The sequence below is a fragment of the Pteropus alecto genome, unplaced genomic scaffold, assembly GCF_000325575.1.
Source record: "Pteropus alecto unplaced genomic scaffold, ASM32557v1 scaffold48, whole genome shotgun sequence".
Lineage (NCBI taxonomy): Eukaryota > Metazoa > Chordata > Mammalia > Chiroptera > Pteropodidae > Pteropus > Pteropus alecto.
The window spans coordinates 2,765,667-2,784,804 of NW_006442110.1; the positions used below are offsets into that span (position 1 = coordinate 2,765,667).

The 19,138-nt window shown below is 45.0% G+C and overlaps 1 protein-coding gene across 1 annotated transcript in view; it reads right to left on the reverse strand.

Annotated features, from left to right (window-relative positions):
- The window catches only part of CNTNAP2 (contactin associated protein like 2), a 1,631,342-nt gene that overhangs the window by 6,034 nt on the left and 1,606,170 nt on the right, over positions 1-19,138 (reverse strand). Inside the window, exon 22 of the mRNA XM_025039033.1 lies at positions 15,712-15,951. Within this exon, the coding sequence (XP_024894801.1) occupies positions 15,712-15,951 (240 nt within the window). The remainder of the gene's footprint in view (positions 1-15,711; positions 15,952-19,138) is intronic.

Genomic DNA, 19,138 nt, shown 5'->3' on the forward strand with positions numbered 1-19,138 from the left:
ACACACGAATCTCCTGCCCTCCTTTAAATAATATGAACCTTTAAAATATATTTGGTGACAAAAAAAATCACAATGGTAATTTTGTTATTAACTTACTGTGTAATATTGACAATATTATGAAACTGTTTACTTTTCTATTTCAGGTAACGTGGATGTAGCAAATAGCATAGTTTCTCTGTAGCCTACTGTACGGTTTTGCGTCCTTGGCCACAAAACTGCAGAAAAACAGATATTGATATGCTTCTCCCTGGTTCCCTGGAAGTTACTGACAAAAACAGTAGTGGAAGGTGTGGATGTGACCTAAAGTGATCCAAGGAGAATGACAAGAGCTTGAAGAGACCATGAAAAAATATCCCAGGATTGCCTTTGGTACAAAATCCAAATCCTTAGGCAGGGATCAGAAGGCTCCCTTGAGCTGACTTTCTCTCACACTATACACTCCACGCACTTTTCTTCTGGGTCCTCAGATGATGCTACGTGGTGATGACCACCAAAGTGTGGCACTAGTCCAGCTCTGATCTCCTGTCTCCTAGGAGTGTGGGTATTTCTGCGTCTCTCCCTTGCAGACATCCTTCTTGTCTGTCTGGTTGTCCCTGTTACAGTGACAGACTGTGTGTTTCCTTTGCGCCACCCAGAGATCCGCTCCCCTCCCCTCCCCCACCCAGTGCGGCTCGGGCAGAATGTGCTGCGGCAGGGATGCTGGTGGCAGAGTCTGCTCCCAGGTGCACGCTCACGAAGGGCCTGGCCGAGGCTTCCACACCCATCTGCACCGTCACCCTTCTCGCCCAGAGAAGGCTAATGGGTCATACGCCCCCAACACGTTCAGATACAAGTCGTGTTCACACTCGAACACGCAGACATTCTTCCGGTCCCTGTCTCTGTCTTCCACGTGAGAAGCATCTTCTTCCATCTTCAGGTTGAAAAAAAAGGAAGTAACAACACACAAACTTTGTGAGGACAGGCCTAGGGGAAGTCGCTCCATCCCCATGTGAGCCTTGTGGGGTGGCCACAGTCATCCCCTCAGGAAACCAAGAACTCGTCTGAGGTGTGTGACCAGTCAGTGGTGGAGCCGGGGTTTGAACCAGGAAACTGGCTCCAGAAACCACTTGTGAAACACTAAGCTGAGCTGTCTCTGATGAGAAGGGACTGGTCTACACTGGATCAATCAAACTGTCAACATCATTGCATGGTCTTAAGACAACATCTGAGCCCAGTCGTTTCTCTGTGGTCAGTGGGCTGTCTGCAGATGCCAGCGATTTACCTAAAGGCTTCTGGCTGCACTTGTTGGGCTTCAAAAGCTCAGCATGAAGAGATGTTTTATCTGACGAAGGATAACTCCGCGAGGGAACAGTATCAGCGGAACCACATGGTAAACTAAGATCTGAAGCAACACTGCAGAAGGACGAAAACCCAACAGGCCCGGTCCCACATACGAACCCTCCTGGGCCCAGCCAGCATGGGGGTCAGGGGGGTGGTTATCACCATCACAGAAACACATGCGAGAACAGTGCTCATTGTGCTTTAAAACGTTACTGTCAGGGTGTAATTTTTGATTGCATTTAGAGAATATGTAAAATTAATAGACCTTTCAAGGCAGGTGCTTAAGTACAAAAAACTGGGTTAAAAGACAGTTGTAAGAACAGAATATTAAAAGAGATTTGAATTCTTTAACCTCACATTTCTTGCCTGTCCTGCTGAGCGGGTAGGGAGAAGATAGAATAATAAAGCATTTTTTTTTTTTAATACAGAAGATAAATGAAGTACTTGTTATTATTTATTACGTTTCAAATATGTAAAACTGTAGACTTGAGGCTCAGAAACCAATTACGAATAAAACACACATTTAAATGCATATAAAAATAAATTGAGATGATCTAACATAAACCCCCCCCAGAATAAAAGGCACTAAAAGCTTTAGGTTGTCATATATCGGGGACAAAAAAATTAGATAGTAGCTGACATCTCCTAGAGAAAATATCGCCATGGAAACTACTTGAGCTTCAGCATCTAAAGTGATAATCTGAAACATTCCAACAAAACCGCTGTTATTAATTATAATTTAATCCAAATCGCAACATTAGTTTTTGCACTGGGGTCTCGGCTAAGTGATGTATGTCTGCCTTTATTCAAACCAGCTTCTTTGTTTCATTTCACTGTATTTTCTCCCTTCAAATCTGAGTTCTATGACAGAAAATTATTTTTTCAGATAATTTCTTTTAGCCATTTGCCATTGACTGATATTTTAGAAACAGATACGAAAACAAATGGCTGTCGACAAAGAAGCTGTAGACATGAGGGGGCGCTGTTTTGTTTTCGGTGGGGGCTGCTGCTGGTCACACTTTCCGGAGGGAGAGGTTCTGGAGGCCGTCAGGTCTTCATCCAGGGACTGAGCCTGCGTGGACCTCTGTGAGCCTCAGTCTCACGTTTGTGCGGAAAACTTTCACCTCAGTTTCTACAGAAGGAGAGTCAGCTGGAAATTCTGACTTCAAATGAGAAAGAGATTATGAATCTTTGGCTTCTGACTTGGGAAGTGAAACAAGCCTTACATTTCTAGCTTCTTAATAGGGAGGGCAGGTGGCAATCCAGAGATCAAAGACATTACTTAGGTGAAAAGACACAGAATGAAGGAACTTGTCATCATTCGCTATATGTCTTGATTGTTTAAATAATGCCAACTCTTATTCAAAAGGACTGAATGAGCAAATGATTTTATTAGATTCCCTCCTCCCATGGCTTTTTAAAAAGCCAACTTCTAAACTGTCTCAATTGCCTTTCAGGAAAAAGATTTACTGATACTCCCGGACGAGGCTGGCACTAGTCCTGTCTGAGTAGTATAAATAGGCATTTTAACAGGAAATAGCTCATTACTGATAGAAGCTCAGACTTTGTATTCCATAAAATAAACACTAAGGTAAGTCGTGTGGTACCCTTTTCCACGTTAGACAGAGATGTCATATTTCTCAGGGAAGCAAACTGTTATCTTCTTTCATGTTAGTGATAATTGTTTGAGTCAGTTGTCGGAGCTATTGTTAGGTAATGTCATGGGCACTCGTGGGCCACAGACCGTTAGCTGGCTTTCCGTCCTGCAACCTCCCTGTTACACAGGGGTCTCGGCTAATACCGTCGGTGGTTTCCTTGTCGGCAGAGCAGTGTTAGCAAGAACTGGCTGTCTGCCCGATCGTGGAAACAGCCTGTTTCTGAGGACAGGGTGGTTGAGAAAACAATGAAAGTAAGAAGATAGAAGCAACTAAACACAGTGAATAAGTCCAAAATGCCTTTTTAAGACATTCCCTGACATATTTCAGCTCTTCTCCGAGACAGTGGGCCGGAACCAGCAGCGTTCATTAGGTGACTGTCTGGAAGAGGCCTAGGAGCTATTGCCTTCAGACTTCTGCACAGGACACCTTCAGCAGGCACGTGCAAGTATCAGCAAAGGCTTTGGACTTCCAGAATTTATGACTTGGGAGCTCAGTGAAAATAACCTTTTAATCACCCAAAACGTAGTCAAAAGGTGAGTTTCATCATTTGTGAGAATAGCGAGGCACATTTCATCATTTGAGGAAGCAGACGAGGATGAAGGGGCTTCTTTTATTCCCCTCTGTGAATTTTTAGTAAATTCAAAGGCCATCATTTGCCTCTCTCGGCAACAGCTGAATATTACTGATTTGCTTTTGTCATCATCGTATATCTTTCAAGGTAGTACAGTGAATAATAAAATGAATTTGGAAAAACACTTAATCTTCTGCTATAACCTCTAGGTCTCAGTCTGCAGAGAACATCTTCAGTTTTAGATGATGGATATGCTCCTGCTGCTGCAGATTCGCTGTCCATACTCACACGATCTCGGCTTTGATGGACGTCTGTGTTGTAACTGCTGTTTCATCAAAATGTAAAACTGACCCTTTTTATTCCTAAATGCTTGGAAAGCAGTACACAGATGAGGAGGGTTTCTGAGAACACAGTGGACTCACTCAGGTCATGGCCGCTGACCGGCTGCCGCTCCGCCGTGTGGTCTGTCGAAGGGGCCAGCGTGGGATGAGCAAACCTAAAGTGCTTTTAAATTTTAATTCCGCATGAACTTCAAGTCTCTTATCAATGCCCAGTTGGGCTCTTGCTTTTGAAATACTCTTTTCGTCTGTAGAAGCACAAGTAAAAATTTATAATTACAATCCTAAGACACTGTCTGGTCTTCCTAGAAGGCTGACCGCAGAAAACTGAAGCTACAAACCCCACGCTAGATAGTTCCATTGTCTTTCGAACTGCTCTCTTCCCGAATTAACCTCAGATTTCAAAAGACAACATCATTGCTTGTGGCAGGTGGAATGGCGACTGGTCATCAAAGAGGATCTTGTGAAACAGATTCTCCCTCTTTCAAAGCTTCCCAATGTTTCCCCACAAACAGACTTGTCCCGGGGGCTGGCCCACATTGCCATCAAGATGCTGCGATAAAGTTCCAGCACGAGCCACATGGCCCTGTACGGCTCTTCTCATTCACGTTGACCGAGTGTGAACAAATACTTCATTGGCTCTCGATGTCCTGGATGCAGTTTATTTCATATATATATATGTACACACATATATACATAAATAAAAAATGTATATATGCATATAAAAAGAAAGTGGATAAAAAGGGAAGGTGCATTTAGTAGCAGGTATGTATGCAGTCCCTACATTTCAGACTTCTGCCTAAGGGACCAGAGGCAGCCAGCGTGGAGCTGGCCACCTCGGCAGCCACTCAGGTGTTTACTGAGGGCACGAAGGCATTTATTTCCTCTGAGTCACCTTTTCCTTATCTTTAAAATGTGGCTAATATGTCATATCGCATAGCGCCACTGTCAGGATAAAAGGACACCAAGCACTGACAGCGTTTCAGCAACTAAAGTCATCTGCAATTTTAAACTATTGCTATTTCTGTCTTCGCCCTTTCTGTTTTTTTAAACGTTAAAATCCCCAAGTAAATTCTTGAAAACCACTCTTAGCCTTTTCTAAGAGGGAAATTTAAAGCAGTTCATCTCGTTTTCTATGTTTAAAATAACTGCACCCTACGTTCTCATGGATTTTTATGTACATTTACATTTTAACATAAAGTTGATTTCCCCCACCCCCGCCCCGTAAGCCTTCCAGGGTTATTTTTAGGCAGAAACTCAACAGCAGAATCAATAACCTATCTGGTCTTTCAACATTTCTGAACAGTCTGTGTAGAGCATGGGGAGTCAACCAAAGATCTAATGAGTGAGACAACTGGTCACCTGTTTGCTACTGGTGTTTACACAGTGACTTTGTTTCTTCAACCTTAGAAGTCACAGGCAAGGACACGAGGCCCAGATTTGCCAGCAAAGGTGGAACCAGCATTTATTTCTGGGTGGTGACCGGCAGGACTTCCCTTGGGAGAACTCGCACCCGGGGATTCCAGCAATAGTCCTGATAAGTCAGCTAAGAGAGGGAAGCCAGCTTAGTCTGGAGGGTGTCATGATCTCCTGAGTGGCCCAAAGTGACACACAAGAATATTAAACAAAGCAGCGCAGTAGCAAGAGTTAGCACGGGGTCTCGATGGGGACAGGAACAGATGCATCTGTAAATAACACTAAGTTCCAATCTCCTTCATTTTCGTGAGCTTCTCATAACATTTCTGCTGCCCAGGAATGAGGCAAAAATGAATCCCGTGACTTGCTGGAATCACTGGTTCTGCCAACAACAGAGAAGTCACCATAGCAACACAGACGCCTGTGTTACCCTGCACTGCCCCAGCCCCACGTGACAGAGACAACAGCTGAGAGGACCCGCGTGGCGCTGACCGAGGGAGAGGGGCCTCTAAGGACCACGCCCAGCAGAGTGGGCGGCGCGTAGCGGGGGGACTGGGAGAGGACTCTACCCTCATGGGTGCTCAGAGTCTACCGTAAGGGACGGAGGGCAAGAGGCAGAAAGGGAGGTAGGGAAGTTGAGACTGAAAGAGAAGCCTGCCCAGGAGGAACAAGGGCCACAGAAGTTGTCCCAGAGCTGAATGTTTTGTGACCCTTTTGATTTTTTTCACAGTAGAGTTTCTGAGAGATAAATAATTCGGGTTGGGAAAGAACAGGACCTTTGAGCGAAGGCAGCCCCTGGCCCCGGCCAGGCACATGGAGCAACCGGAAAGCGGCACAAGGGACGAGAGGATGGTGTGCGGGCCGGGCGGTGCCGACAGGGGCCGCGACCCCACCGCCCTTCACCGTAGCCCTGTGAATGAGGTCTGCTCTTCCATCGTCTCTTTGCCATGGCCCCACTGCTGCGCACAACACAGGCCTGCCATCTGTTCCTTCGTGACGTGGGAAGGCTGTGACGACTTAAGGCAGTCTCCAAACATTTTCAGGCCCTGTAGATAGAAGTCTAGCTAAAAATACTCCTGCCAAGACACTGCATCTGCAACGTGCGGTCCTGGAGGTGGGTCAGCGTGAGAGCTCTGGGAGCTGAGCATAGACGCGTCAACTTCCTTCACGTTCCTCGGAGGGAGGATGAGACATGCACACCCCCGACAATGAAAGCGAGAGAATTAAACATTCAAATTACAAAGCTAAAGGACAGCGGATATAAATTTAAAGAAGTCAAGTAAAAGCAAGTGGAAAAAGAAAACAGAAAGATGGTAGAACTAATAAATAAATCCAGAGCTGGTTCTTTGAAAAAAATCTAATCGAGAAGAAAACCTATGATTTAAAAATTGTGACAAAGGAAATTTCTAGAGAAAGGAAATTAAATTATAACATTTATTTTGTTCAACTTTATCGTAATGAATTTGAAGACCTAGATTAAATGCATGAATTTCTAGAAAAATATAAACCTAAATTACCACAGCTGAGACTCCAATTAAACCAATTACCTTGAAAGGAATCGAGAGAACTGTTGAAGACCTCTGCCCGTGAAAGAACAAAAAACCCACATGGCGGGTCCCAGTGGTTCTGAGGTGAAAGCCACCGAACTTACAGGGTACAAGTAAAGCTCCAGGGCTGTTTATGTCCCTGACATTCACAGAGCGATCAGTGAACTGGCAGCATCAGCATCACTTGGGAGCCTGTTAGAAATAAAGACGCCCCAATCTTGCCTCATCTCTGCCCTACTGAATCTGTGTTTGTTCATCTCCCCAGGTGATTCTATGTGCATGGGCATTTGGGGGACACTTGGCTGAGTTATTCCTCTGGTCAGAGAGCCTGGGAGAGGTCCAGCATGGTACGACTGGGGACCATAAGACTGAAATCCAGGTTTCAGTGGGGCTCTGGGAAAAACGTGCTCCTGCGCTCCTTCCTGTCGTCGGCAGAACGTGGCCTTTCGTAGGACTGCAGTCTCTGCTCCCTCTCCGGTCAGTCCTGGAGGCCTCTCACATTCCTTGCTGTGTGGCCTCTTCGACTTCCTTTTTACGAAGCTGGCATAGGTTTAAAACCAAATCCACCCTTCTCACCAATGTAAAAGGATGCTATACACCCATCTCCCCAAGAATTACTAATGTATTAAAAAAAAAAAAACCAAGTTAAATGAAGTTTGAGTAAAATGACTTTATACCTTGAGATAATGCCTCACCAGGACTACCGCTACAATTAATCTATCACAGAGGAAAAGCACATGGCCATCTCCACAGATGTTGAAGCGGCATTAGACACTATTCGCATCCATCCACCCTTCTCACAAATGTAAAAGGATGCTATATACACCCATCTCCCCCAGAAATACTAATGTATTAAAAAAAAAAAAAACAACCAAGTTAAATGAAGTTTGAGTAAAATGACTTTATACCTTGAGATAATGCCTCACCAGGACTACCGCTATAATTTATCTATCACAGAGGAAAAGCACATGGCCATCTCTACAGATGTTGAAGCAGCATTAGACACTATTCGCATCCAACCGTGATAACAGTTATCAAAACAAGAACACTTAAGGCATCATCCACACGTAAGATGTACATCCACATGAGAGGATGTATGTAGGCAGAGCCCGAGGACAGCCGCTCTGAGACCCCTGGCCCCCGTGTGCACACATCTCCCAATTCCAAGCTGTCAGGCACGTACTTGGGTACCACTGTGGAGGATTTCGCTTATGAAATTAGGTACCAAATGAGCTGATCTTAAGATAGAGAGGTTTTTTGTTTGTTTGTTTGTTTTTAAATAGTTTTCGGGTTTTGTGCTTTGCCAAAAAAAGAGAGACTTAGAAGTTAATTTATCAGGAAGTGTTTTAAAGTTATCTTCACATAACTTTTGTATAATGTGAAGGGAAGATCTGATAAGTGGAAAGACATTCTCTTGGAATACTGGACAACAGTATTTATATCGATGGCAATTTTCCTGTAATTAACTTATACATAAAATTCAATCTCAGTAAAAACTCTAGACAGTCCCAATAAAATGACTGGAATTCTAAAATCACATGGGAAAAGTAAATGTCGCAAGGACAGGAAAATTCTGATGGAAGAGAGTAAGAGGGACATCAGATTTATGAGCTGCTGAATGCAATGATGAAGCGTGAGCATCACCGCGGCTTGCTACTGCCTCATGGAGAAGCAGACTGGCTTGGAAGGCGAGGGAGTCCCAAGCAGACTGGGCAGGAAGGGACAGTTCTGAACATGGGCAAGGGAGGGAAAAAGGTGACACCTTAACAACGGTGCTGGAACAACCAGTTGGCCAGCTGGAAAAAGGAAGTTAGATCCCTACCTTTCTCCTTCCACCCAATTAAATCTTAAGTAAGGTAAATATGTAAATATTACAAACAAAACAAAATCATGAGAAACAAATGTGGGACATTAAAAAAAAAATTGCTAAATGGAGAAGGCATGACACAGAACTAGAAAGCTGTAAAACATTTTATATTTCACTATGTAAAATTTAAAAAATTTTATATGGAAAAACCCAATTAATTAAGTAAAAAAACCAGATCAAACTAGGAAAACATTCAACTGTAGTAAAATACTAATCTTCTTAACATATAAAGAATTCTTATAAGTCAAGTAGTAAACGACCAACAAACAAATAGGAAAAGAGATAAATATATAAAGAAGTGTTGGTTAAAGAATACACACAGGCAGTTCATGGAAAAATAAATGCAAGTGACTTATAAACATATATGAAGATAATTAATCTCGCTCATAATTAGAGAAATCTAAATTAAAACAATAAAATTTCACTTTTTCAAATAAAATATAGCAAATTTAAATGAATATTATGATATATCATGTTGGTGAGGGTATGGGGAAAAAGACACTCAGACCTTACTGGGTTAGAGGTGCTATGTCATTGGAGGGTGACATGTAATAGCTATGGAAATTAAGAACACATCCTTGACTCAACAAAACCATGTGTACAAAGCTATTCATTATGGAAACAAAAGAAGGGAACAGCTTCATGACTGTAAGATCAAAAATCTGTAACTCTAACATTATATGTGACTTAAGCTACATGAATGTGCTTGGTGCTTTTGCAGAAAAGCAGAATTTGGATCATCTGCAGTAAAAGTGCATATTAGACAAGGGGACAGTAATTGTTATTTGCACTTTGAATAAATGTGCACTGTGTCGGTCACTGAGGAGGACACAGGAGATAGAATAAAAAGATCAGGTATCAGAGATTAAACCCATTAATTATGCAATCTTAGCATAAGGATAAAAAAGAGATCTGCTCAGAAATAATTAAGACATAATTATAAGAGCTGGAAAGATTATTTTAAGTGCTTGCAGGTGGTGAAAAAAACCAACTACCAGCTTGTAATTATGAAGGAAACCGAATAAATATATGCAGTTTTTAAACGTTCATCATATTCATAACTCTTGTACACATGAAGATATAAAAATATTTTATCTTCAGATGGTGGAAAGGAAATTTGAAATACAGACAAGAAGTCATGTCATTACAAGTCACGGCGATAGAGGTAGGTGGTATCTTTAGCAATCGAACTAGCTGCTCCCAGCGTCACATACTGTGGCGAATGAAGCCTTAGTTCTCGGGTCGCAGTAGCTGGGCAGACTGTACATTCTGGATCTACCCTGAGGGATCCCAAGTCCCATAATCACCTAGCTCCCAATTTACTTGGGAGAAGGCCCTACTCCCAAGAGCGCTGGTTTTTTGGTAGCTCTGTGAATCTGAGTGAATGCACTGGACACGTTTGGTTTGGGTCCTCCTGGATTCCTTGGAGCTGCGCAGGAGGAGACAGGCCGTGTTAACTGCTTTCTACTCCCCTCAGTGCTTTTGGATTTTCCATGTCCCACCCACTTCCCTCTCAGGGGCTGTGAGAATTCCTGGCCAAGAGCCTGTGGGCATCAGATGCAGGTTAGCTTCAAGGTGGGAGCCAGGTGACTCAAGGTTACAGCGGAGACTGAGTTCAAGTGCCAGCACCTGTCAGAGGCCAATTCTCTGGGGCCGCTCTGGGGCGTGGCGCATTAATGGAGGTACACACCTTATCACATACTGTGCAACCCGTGCTGAGAACATTACCTGGACTCACTAGAAGTCCTGTAAAAAGGTAACTAGTTATAATCTTTATAACCAGAGGTTCCTTAGGAAATGAAATCTTATATCTTAAAATATCTTGTCTATCTTAATGGTACTTTAAAACCCTAAGGTTTAATATGAATGCTTCAGAAAACAGCTTTATGTACGGTTTAGAGTTGGTCCTTAGTGCAGAAATTTATGGGATCAGACTCTTGGATGTATTTTTCCTGGTGTTTGTTTTGTTTTTATATTTAACAGAATGTGCATGGCCATCTGTAGTTGTCTTTCTGCTCACAAATGCTTGCCATTCCGAGGAAATAAGTTCCCTGAATTTGACAAAGAGAAAGAACAGAGCCCCTAATTCTCAGAGGCGAATCACAGCAATTTTCTGCTGCCCTGCGACCTTCGAACAAGCCAGAGCTCAGGGCTGGGTTTGCTTCTCCTACGTTGCAACTACTGTTCTAAAAATATTCCTAGCAAAGTGCTTTAGAAACGGCCTGTACTTCTTATCCATGGGGGGAAATGAAGGCGGAAAAAACAGTGGCCAGATGTTTCTAATAGAGCAGAACTGGTTCACATCAAATCAACATGATTTTGTCTATCATTTCCCCCTATTAAAAAACACACTCCCGTAGCCCACGCTGGGAACTGTGTCCATAAAGGTCCTGTGACACTGCCCAGTGTTTTCCGAACTCCAGTCACGTGGGAACCACCTTCACATTTTTTGCCATATCCGTGTAAAGTCTATTATTTACTTATTTTCACTAAATCGGTTCAAGTTCTTATTTAAATAAGTGTACTGATAAAACTTTATGACCCTACTGAGTAATTCTGTCGCCTGCCAAGACTCTAATCAGAAGCCTGCTCTTTCTTTATTAAAGGGTGAGTGATAAGGCTGACAGGTGTTAAATGCATGCCAGAGCCAAACGGAGACTTTCTCTTTGACAACTAGAAGCACCGAAGGAAAAATGAACAGGAGATAACTTTATATTGTGATGTAATGCCATGCCTGTTTTCTTAGCGTAATGGTCGGTGACCCCCTACCAAAGCTGCCAGGCCTCACTGCTGCAGGAGGCACACTGCACCCCTGGGAGTTGTGCAGTACACGGCCTGACCAACCATCAACGTCCCTCACTTCAGAAAACACTGATGGAGCCCGAAAGGCATGACAGAGGTAGCGAGTAACTCAGGAAGCAGAGTTACAGGAGAAAAGGGACCTTATTACACCTTAGCACATTTTCTGTTTTTATCACCTGATATCAGTTAATAAGAGGGACACGTCAGGGAGAGGAAAGAACACAAGACCTGAGGGTGGATGTCTGGAACTCTGACCTCCAGGCCTCTGCGAACACCCTGGGGTGAGGATGAAGCGGGGCTCTCGTGGACACTAGGACCCCAACATAAGACTCCTGACCCTTCACAGCGAGGGGCATAGTTAGTTTCAAAGATGCACATACTTCATCTTAAAGCAGCATCCTCCCCACCCCTCATCCCCATATCCTTTTAAATTAAGTTTGCAGCTGATTCAAGAAACTGAATAATAATGTGACATCTTCCTCAAACTGAGGTTTCTTCCGGGGGCGCAGCGCCCTGAGTAACGATGCCCTCTGATGGGAGCGCTGAGGCTGGCTCCCACGGCGGACCCCTTGTTCGTTTGTTTCTAGCCTGTGTTCCTAGCTGCCAGTTGGCAGATAAAAGCTTCTCTGTCTCCGTCAGCTCCCCTATAAGGTGGTCCGGGGGTCCCACCTTTCGCAAGCTTATCGCCACGGCCCTGCAGTTTGTGATTTCACCACGGAAAGGCTTCGTTGTTTCTCATGAACTTTTTTTCTGCATTATTTGGGTGTTATTTCCTTTTCTTTCGGTAACCTTGCTTCACAGGGCTCACCAAGGGGGCTCTTAGCAGCTTCCCTCTTCTCTGGTGAGTGAATCTCAGTCTTGGCTTCACATGGAATCGGTGGGGAGGTTTCAGGTCTTAGACACCTGCATCTCACCCTGGGGGCGTCGGATTAAATCGTCCAGGGCCGTGGCCTGGGTATCGGGATTTCTGAAAGCTCCTCAGGGAATCTGAAAGTGCCGCTGAGATTAGGAACCACTGGACTCGGTCTGTGCTTTCCAATTGTAATGTAAGTCTTCCCGGATCTCGCTGAAACAGATGCCGACTCAGCGGGTCTCGGGTGGGGGCCTGAGATTCTGCATTTCCGACAAGCTTCCGGAGGGTACTCATGCTGCTGGTCGAGGACCCCCTCGCAAAGCTCAGATGAAACTACCTGCTTCCAAGTGTCCTCCATTCAAACCGGGACTAATTAGTTTTCACCTTTATTCTCTCTGTCCAATACCTACACAGACTCAAGTAACATGTGGTTTGTAGCTAGCAACAGCATTTTTGTGTATATGCTGTTGTTTCATTTCTGAATATCTGATAGCGAGGATTCCTGTTCTACTCACATATCAAAAATTATCTGAAAAAAGCAAAAACCCCTCAAATCAGAAATCGGAATGATGAACTTAGGCTCCCAAAAACTAGGGTGCACTTCCTGATGTGGGAACCCACTGAGAAGCTCAGAGTTTGTATGAAGATTATTTTAAAACTGAGGACATTTGGGATTCAATGGATGAAGAAAGAAATCTTTTCGGAGCTTTCCTTCTCTGATTAAAAACAGAAACCTCTGGGAAATGAGGCTGCCATAAGTTCCCTCTTCTGAGTGGCTTCTACTCTCAGGGAGGAGACTGAGAAGAAACCTACCACGAGTCCCCATCCAGGGGACTTTCCTGGCCTTGAAGAAGGCAGAGGGACCAGTCGCACCTGCATGAACAAGCACTATCACAAACTTCCCTACCAGTGTTTGTTCTTCTAGAAACCCGTTCGTTCTATCCATTGAGGCCTTTTCTCCTCTCTCCCCTCTCCCTGCCAGGAAGGGTATATAAGCCTCTGCCTTTAATCATTTATGGAGCTACTTCTTTTGTAGACTATCATGTGCATATGTAAACTTTTTTCTCCTGTTAATCTGTCTTTTATCAGTTTAATTTGCAGGCCCCCGTTTACTGGACATAAGAGCGTAGAGGAGAAGTTTTTCCTCCCTGACATTAAGCCAATGGAGGCTGCTATTAAGTAACCATCCCTTATGCCTACGTCTTACTCTGCCTCCGTGTCCAGTCCCCTAACCCCCACTTCTCTCGTATGTTCCCATTCGCCTAAATTAAATCATGTTATCTAAACAAGACCCTGCCTCATAGTTCAGAAGCTGTTTTGGAATTTCAATTATGAGATAAATTATGACAATGAGATCGGCACAGCCAGTGGATAACACCCGGTAAGAACTCCACCTAAATCCAAGTGGAAAGTTTTCTGCAAATGAACCGCCTGTCGCATGGAGCAGGCCTGCCATAGTATCTGGGGTGCAGAGCTGCGATTTGAACACTGAATAACAGAAACGTTCCCTATATACATTTTCAATATATTAATCGAAAGAATGAAATCGTCATGCATAAAGCATGATTTTTTTAAAAAATAAAGGAACTCAAACTGGCCCCTACGACTGTATCTTACAGACCACAAATAATTTGCTAATTAAGACATAATGACTATGAACTCGCATACAAGCGGCTTTGAAGCCGCATCGAGACGTCTTTGACACTCATTTCTCGGCAGCTGACTCGGCCACAGCCACACGAGCTCAGGGCCCCGTGCGGCGAGCACCTGGGACAGCATCGGAACCTGCGCGTGTCCAAGGTCACGCGTCATCTCCGTCCGCTCTGGTGTTCGGAGGGGCTTCTCTGAGGAATCTGCTCCTCTGCAGCCCCGACATGTGTCTTCTCTCCCCTCGTGTTCACCCTGTCTTCCTCCCCTCCGCGCTGGGAAGGCCCCCCACGAGGAAGGCCAGCCCGCAAGTAACCCTGACGGCATTCACGAAAGCGCATTCTCCCGAAGTGCTCTCGGCACACAGCACCCCCTCATCATCTTATGGGAGCCCATGTGTGAGGGACAAAGAGCTTTGTTTAGTCTCTAAATTGGCTACTCTGACAATGGGGCAATTTTGGCTCTTTTTGAAGCTTCACAAAGCGCAAATCTGGCGTGGATTCACAAAGAGCCGCGCTGAAAGCTGATGAACGCCACGCGAACTCGCCATGCTTACGTGGTGAACTGTTACGAACCGGCAGTTAGGGTGGGGGGGGCGTGGAAGTCTTTACTGGACATTCGACAAGCATCGCAGCAAATCCTAATATAATAATATGTATAGTATTAAGTACAATGTTAGCTGCTAATATTATTGCAGCTAAACGTTTGAAAAGCTTGCTGCATGTCTGTAACTGCACTAGGTGCTTTAAATACATTGTGTCATACAGAATTCTGAGAGTTCGGCCCCGCATTATCTCCAGTTTAGACCCGGGAACTTGAAGGAGGAGCTCAGGAAACTCACCCCCACCGTGTGCCCCTGCTGAGGGCAGGGATGAGGCCCAGCCTCACGCCACCCTGCCCCCACCTTGTCCTCTGCCTGTCTGTAGCATGAGCAACATCACATGAGATCCACCAGATGTTAGAGCTGGAGGTCACTTGGAGATCGCATCCCTCCTTGTCAGAGGCTTAGAGGGTGACTCTTGTGGTCCAGGGTCTCCTTGGGTCGAGGGATGAGGAGGACATGTGGGCTCTCCACCACTCCCTGTGATGAGAATGCTGAGTTTGCGCCCGATTACTTTTGCAGCCAAGAGCCATATGCTTTGGTTTTAGCCCTGTGCTTTCTAAGTGCACGTCTTAGCCCCTGCAGGAATGGGGCTAAATCCCCTGACCTTGCACGCCTAAACGCACCTCTTAAAAATCTGGAAGGCTGCAGGCTAATCGTGTAAATATGGCCTCGGGAGATGAATCTCTGTGTGACATAGGTAAATCTTTTCTCCTGATCTTAGAACTCGGACTATGGGGCTACACGTCGGTGGGAGTCCCAGAGGCAAAAGTGAGGGACTGATGTGGTCAGATCATCCGACAGTGATGTCGCAGACATCATTAGGCATCTCGTGATTTCACTCATATGAAGAAGAGCCGACAGTTCCCACATTCCTGGCCTTCGGCTCACTAACTCTGGCACGAGCCAAGATGAGGTGCTAACTTCTGAGCACTTGACAGGTGCCCAGCACTGTGATCTGAGCTCTTGCGCCCCAAAGTCCCTTCCTCCGCTTACATTACCAGTGAGACTGTCATTAACCCATTTTACAGATGAGGAAACCAAGGTTTAAGGAAATAAAGCCATCTGGCCGAGGCTGCTTCGGCTTTTACCTGAATCCAGGTGGTCCAAGTGCCAGGGGTCGGTGGCAGACGACATAGGCGAGAGCGTGAGCGGGGAGGCCCCGCAGTTGGACTCCACCAGCTCGCCCTGGATGTGCACGTGAGCAGAGGCGTTGGTCTGCCGCAGGGCCGCCTTGAGCGGGGCGAGCTGGTTGAACTGGACCCTGGAGAGGCACCCTGTGAATCCTGGGGTGTTGTACTTGTGAATCTCTTGGTCAATCTTCCCTGTTTCTAAAAGAAAAAGAGAGAGAGAAAGTAAAAATCTGATCCCACTTACTACATTACAACTGTAGAACACACTTGTCTTTGAATGCTTGGGTCCAAGTCTCAGGTTTCAAGTTAAGATGCTGTATTTTTTTTTCAGATGAAATATTAATGACTTGGTAAGATACACGGCTAGAGATGTCACTTTAAAAGACTCTTCTGTGTTACTAGAGAACCTGGCAGGGTCCGGAGAATAAGACTGTATTTGTTAAAATAAAACACATTCGTAACTACCTTCCCGATACTCAGGATATTGCTGAAACTGGCAACATTCATCCAGTTCTGATTGATTTTTCTCCTCTTTTCTGGTGCTTCAGAGACCCTCTTACATGTATTGAACAAGGCCCTCTGCTAAGCCCTCCTGAGAAATTATGGCTTCATATTGTACCTCTTTCTTATTTTCTTCTTTAGGATTATTTAAAAAAGAAAAAAAAGAAAAAGAAAAACAGTTCCCATAACCTGTAACTGGGCAATTCCTCTTTCAGAATCCAATCCCCTCGGAATTCTGAGGTTCGCTAGCATATCTGATGGACGTTTTGGAAGTTAAGACACTTTCCTGAGTCAAGCATAAACATACACCTGCATTTAAGAATTATCACCCCCTTGCCCCCATCCCCTTCCCAATCTGTGAGCTCAACATCTCCTTAAACTAACATCCAGATCAGGGGTGAGTCCCAGTAGAGGCAATCCCAATATAATGTTTCTATCAGCATAACCGCACATTGTCGTCCAGTGAAAACAGTAAAAGGGACTGTCTCTCTGACCCTCGGCCCCAAGTTTTCGAAGTTATCCAGCAGAAACAAATGTTAAAGGACTCTCAAAACTTCTTCATCCGAGTTCTCACAAGGTGGTTCCTGGACCAGCAGCATCAGCATCACAGGGGACTTGTTAGAGATGCAAAATCCACCAGAAACCTTTGGGGTGGGGCCCACAGTCTGTTTTTACATGCCCTCCAGGTGAGGCTGAGGCTGCTAAAGGTGGAGAACTAGAGATGCAGGCAGTGACTGTGTGTCACTGCAGGCCTAGGTGACGGGCAAGCCACCCTTCAGAGAAGAGCATAGCAATTCATATCTGGGTGGGCGATTGTGTTAATGTGACGATTACCTTCTAGATGCAAAGATGAGGATGCGAGATATTTTCCCTTCCACTTGAACTGTGAAAAACAAAGACTGGAAAGCAGAAGGCTGCCTACTTCTTGAAAAAGCTGAATTCAGAGCTGGCGGAGTTTCTCACTGGGGGGTGAACACAGGTGAAGTAATCGTGTATAAAAATTTACTTCCCATTAATTAAAGAATAAATCAGTAGAGAAGGGAGCAGGCCTTGGGGGCACAAGAAGTGGATGTATTCATATTCATTGCATTAATGAATCAGTTCAATGACTGACCTATACTAGTCCCATGTGCATTTCAATTAACAGAAGAGATGTGACAATAGGGATGATGAAGAATAGTAACGCAGGGTCTTAGACAAGAACATAAAGACATTTTAATGAATGATCCTCCATATTTTTCTACCGCAGTCAATTTCAGTCTGACTTTGAGCTACAAGTACGTGTCACTTAAGATGAGAAAGTAGAACACACTTGTGACCCTGTACGAAAAACCCACAGTCAGGACATATCCTGAGGGTTCCTTTGATGGCCAAGAAGAGGCTCTGGTCGCAGTGACACCTGTGCTGGCTTGTCCCCCTTCCTTCTTGCTTTCTCATCAGTGATCACAGGCTACTCAAGGATTCATTCTTTGTCTCCTTGTCTAACATCTGAATTCCTTGTTCTCGGTCCACCAACGTGCCTTCCACACAAACAGTTAAGATACCGGGCTTCCTTCCCTTCTCTCCAGCAATCTGCCTTCCCCTGAGACATCCTCAGACCAAGGAGGCTCACGGAGACTGTGCCCAGGGTGGGAAGGCAGACTCCAGTTTCTCGCTTTCCCCAAGTCCTATCTGGTTTTCCCTGTGGTCGTGATACCAGATTGAATGGTCTCTTGGTGGCATGGAAACTGGGAACATCCTCATCTTCATCAGCTACTTCTACTCCATGAATGGAGAGTTCTTTCTAGCCTGTCCTGCTTTGAAGTAGGTCACCAGAAAAAAAAAATTGGAGAGCTGGTAGCTATTGCCACTTGGGACTTCAGTTTGGTTCGGTTCGGTTCAGTTCAGTTCAGTTCAGTTCAATTCGATTCGATTCGATTCGATTCAATTCAATTCATCATAGGCATTGACTGTCTAGTAGCAGTAGCAGGAAGATAGAGACTAAGATAAGGATTTACTCTAAGCAGCTCCCAACACAGCTGAGAAAATAAGCATACAACCCCCAACACACTGAACACGAGCTGTACAATCCCAAGAGTTAACATTTATTGAACCTTTAAAATGTGCTAGATGTTTTCTACGAATTTATTCATTGAGTTCTCAGAACGACCCTACGGAGAAAGTACACGAGCAGACTAAGGTTAACGCTAAGATCCCTGGGCTACTGAGGCCGGGCACACCGACCCTGCCGGGCACACCAATCCCACTAGGATTTTCTGATGGAGAAACAGACCAGGTGTCAGGCAAAATTATCAAAGTCTACGGGAAACCAGGGAAGCGCATTTCCGTGGGGTTCCGGAGAGGTAACACTAGAATCAGGTTTCTTTCCCCCCATTCAACAGATTTTTTAGCGTGTCACCCAGCATTACTAATGCCAGGCACTCGGCTGTACAGCAGGCCTGTCGGACTCACCCCCCCCGGGGTAACTGAACGTTCGTGCCGTGTGACCCGAACTCCCATCCCCTCCTGTCCCGCCGCAGGCCCCCCAACACCCCCCAGGCACCATTCTCTCTGCCTCCCTGAGTCTGACTGTTTGATTCCTGATGTCAGTGGTGTCACATGGTACTTGTTCTTTTGTGTCTGGCTTATTTCGCCCAGCATGGCGTCCTCCAAGTTCATCCGCGTTGTCACAAATGGCAGGATTTCTTTCTTTTTAAAGCTGAACCCTAAGCCGCCGCATGCGCAGGCTACATTGTCTTAATCCATTCACCAGTGGCTGGACTTTTTATTTCCCTATTTCTGCTGTTGCGATAATGCTGCAATGAACATGGGAGTGCAGGTGTCTCTTCAATATCCGATTTTAGTTCTTTGGGGTATATACTCAGAAGCAGGATTTGCTGGGTCA